The sequence below is a fragment of the Sinocyclocheilus anshuiensis genome, unplaced genomic scaffold, assembly GCF_001515605.1.
Source record: "Sinocyclocheilus anshuiensis isolate Anshui unplaced genomic scaffold, SAMN03320099.WGS_v1.1 scaffold449, whole genome shotgun sequence".
In the NCBI taxonomy this organism is placed as follows: Eukaryota; Metazoa; Chordata; class Actinopteri; order Cypriniformes; family Cyprinidae; genus Sinocyclocheilus; species Sinocyclocheilus anshuiensis.
This window is the reverse complement of record NW_015537950.1, coordinates 299,308-302,179: the sequence shown is the minus strand read 5'-3', so window position 1 is coordinate 302,179 and position 2,872 is coordinate 299,308. Positions and strand designations below refer to the sequence as shown.

At 35.6% G+C, this 2,872-nt stretch overlaps 1 protein-coding gene across 2 annotated transcripts in view; it reads left to right on the top strand.

Moving 5' to 3' along the window:
* Positions 1-2,213, top strand: part of gkap1 (G kinase anchoring protein 1) — a 19,898-nt gene extending 17,685 nt beyond the window's left edge. For both annotated transcript variants that reach the window (XM_016455106.1, XM_016455097.1), the window contains exon 12: positions 1,887-2,213. In XM_016455106.1, coding sequence (XP_016310592.1) covers positions 1,887-1,931 — 45 coding nt within the window. In that variant the 3' untranslated portion in view covers positions 1,932-2,213. The remainder of the gene's footprint in view (positions 1-1,886) is intronic.
* Positions 2,214-2,872: the final 659 nt, after the last annotated feature.

The window sequence follows — 2,872 nt, the reverse complement described above, 5'->3', positions numbered from 1 at the left end:
GTATCAAGGGCATGTGCTGCTTCAGTTAGGTTATTAGTGAGAAATAATGAGGTTATAAGAGAGAAACAATGCGGCAAGACGTGCATCCAAATGAGAGAGAGAGACCGCGAAGTTAGATGTTTCTTCTTATATTAACGTAACGTACTATGTAAAAAACATAGACCCGGCTAGAACAAGCGGAGTGATACAAAATTGTGAAAGGGCGTTCCTGAAGCGATACCAGTACAATATCTCACGGTTCTCAACCCATTTAGATTTGAGAACCAGAACGAACTGTTGTATAATGAAATATAATAATTTACACTGTGGCTGTCATAACTTGTTTCATAAAAGATTTATTTAAATATAAATTAAATGATTAAGATATCACTAACAGGTAAAGTAAAATATAATGAGTAGCTATATAGTCTAATATTTTGCGAAATGCTCTAGACTTGTGAGTCTAGTGAACTAACGAGCTGTAGACACTGATGACTTGCCCGAGGTAAATGAAATGCTACGTGACAGTTTGTTTGCAAGCCGTTTTAATCACATCTTTCCGCGAGTGAAACACTGATTGTGCGATCACATGGGCCATGAGATGTTATTTCTCGTTTATTTCGCGTTAAAACTAGGAGTAAGATGAAGGGATGATCGCGCTCTGCTGTGAAATAAGGCGTTTACACAGCGAGCTGTCACGCCTCATCAAAAAGTGTCAAAATGGCATTTATTGTCTGAATTTCCTGAAAAAATTTAATGATTTGTTCGGTACACGTGCGTACTGAACCGAAAGACCCGTACCGAAAATTTTCGGAACGGGTCTGTCGGTTCGTCATACATGATATGAGACAAAAACTCGTACAGGGGAATTTTTTGCACCAATATCTTGAATTTTAGGGCATAACTGCATTTATGGAGTTGTTGCCCTGCATCATATTTGTCAACAGTCAACTATATGAAGTGTAAGATGATGTACAGGTCTGGGGGCGGGGCCAGTGTGTTAACTGCGTTAAAATATTTTAATCGCGTTATTTTTTCATAACTAATTAATTAAGTTAATGTGTTAAACTGACAGCCCTACCCAAAACAAATTATATCAAGTTTAACCACTATAGAGACATCAGAGCCTGCGGTAAAGTTTAGAAGATCTGGCCGAGGTGAGGCGCTCTCTCCGCGGGTTTGTGAGCGCTGACGCTCTGGAGTTCATATCTCTCGAAAACGTTGAAGCAAATTTTCAAATAGACGTTGTCTTTATTAACAAACCCCATATTTGAAGTCCAAGGGTTATGAATGATGAGTTATGAGTGAATGAAACGCCTTTGTCCGCTTGAGAAACGTGTCCCTTTACGCTTTAAACTCTTTTTTTTTTTTTTTTATTGTCTCGAGTAAGACACTGTATAACATTCACGTTACATGATTTGACTGATTTTTACGTAGAAAGGGCGACAGCGCACCGCATTAAAAGAAATGGCATAAGCGGTTTTCATAACCAAACTGGCCAAATTCAAAAACAAAACTAAAATTAAATCATCTTTGAGAGCAAGGGGGCCCCCTGGTGTTTCGGGGGCCCTACGCAGCTTGCGTACTTTGCGTATAGGGAGGATCGGCTCTGATTGCACTCTTATCAGCCAATCATATTCAAGGACCAGGAAGAACTGTTGTATAAATAAATAAATAAATACACTAATAATCTTTTCTTTCTTTGCATTACAGTAATTTCAAAATATAAAACGTAATCATCCAGCAAATAGACATTTCTAATTTTCAACAGAGTTTTACGGCAATGTTTCTTCAGATAAAGATTTTTTTAAAGAGCATAACTTTGGTCCAGTTTAAGAAATCCTACAGTGAAAAACGAGCATGACATCACTATCTCAATTCATTGTTTTGTATTTCCTTTTTTTCAGGGGAACCGGAAGGGTAAAAAAGCATCAGACGGGGGGGACGTATGAAGATGCACGTTAGAGGACAGACAGCTTGAATGTTTCAGCTCCTTTGTCAAGCTGCTAATGTCTTTAATATCTGTTCGAAACACCACACACTCTCTTAACCAAACTACCACCGTCACTCACACACTCCTGCTTATTACTGCATAGTTCTGTTAGCCTGATCACAGTGAACAGAAGATCTGCTTCTACTCTGTAGAATAAATCCACTTCTGTTCTCTGCACTGTGAATCAAAGGCATACAATCCTGAGTTCTTTTCAATAAACATGCTAATCTACTTTTTCAAAGTGTGTTGGTTGTTTATGCTTGAAACTAACTGTTATTTCATTCTTGCCAAGTATTATGTTTTTAGGTAATGAATGTATTGACAGTGTTCAGTCCATTTACTTCACTCAATAAATCCATAATACTTCGAGCAGGATGTACTTGAGAACAAAAGCACTGATTAAATTTAGAGGTTATGCTTGAAGTTGACCCGTTTTGTCACTTTACATCTGATCTAATTACATTTTACACTTCATGTCTCATGCAGTCTAGGGATTAAAATTTTAAAGGCACACTGAAGGTACAATGTACTTTTGTAATTCATTTGTTAATGTTAATGTTGTTAATGTTTTCAAATGTCTTAATGGAGGTTAAATATACATGAATATGGGCTTATATGCTTTAAGTAAAACTCTTCTGTTAAAGGAATAACTGGTACAACAGTTGTTACAACACTAAAATTGTTAATGTTAACTATAAAAACGATAAATCACAAAGCCAGATTCTGAAAGAATCTGCATGATAAATTATATTTATATGTATCCTTTTTAATATTTTTTTAACTTTTAAAATAATTTTACTATAATACAATACAAATTATATTTCACTTTTTTAAATCAGAAATATATTTATACGTGTACATATAATGCTATATGAATATTTTACAATGTAAAAATAATAA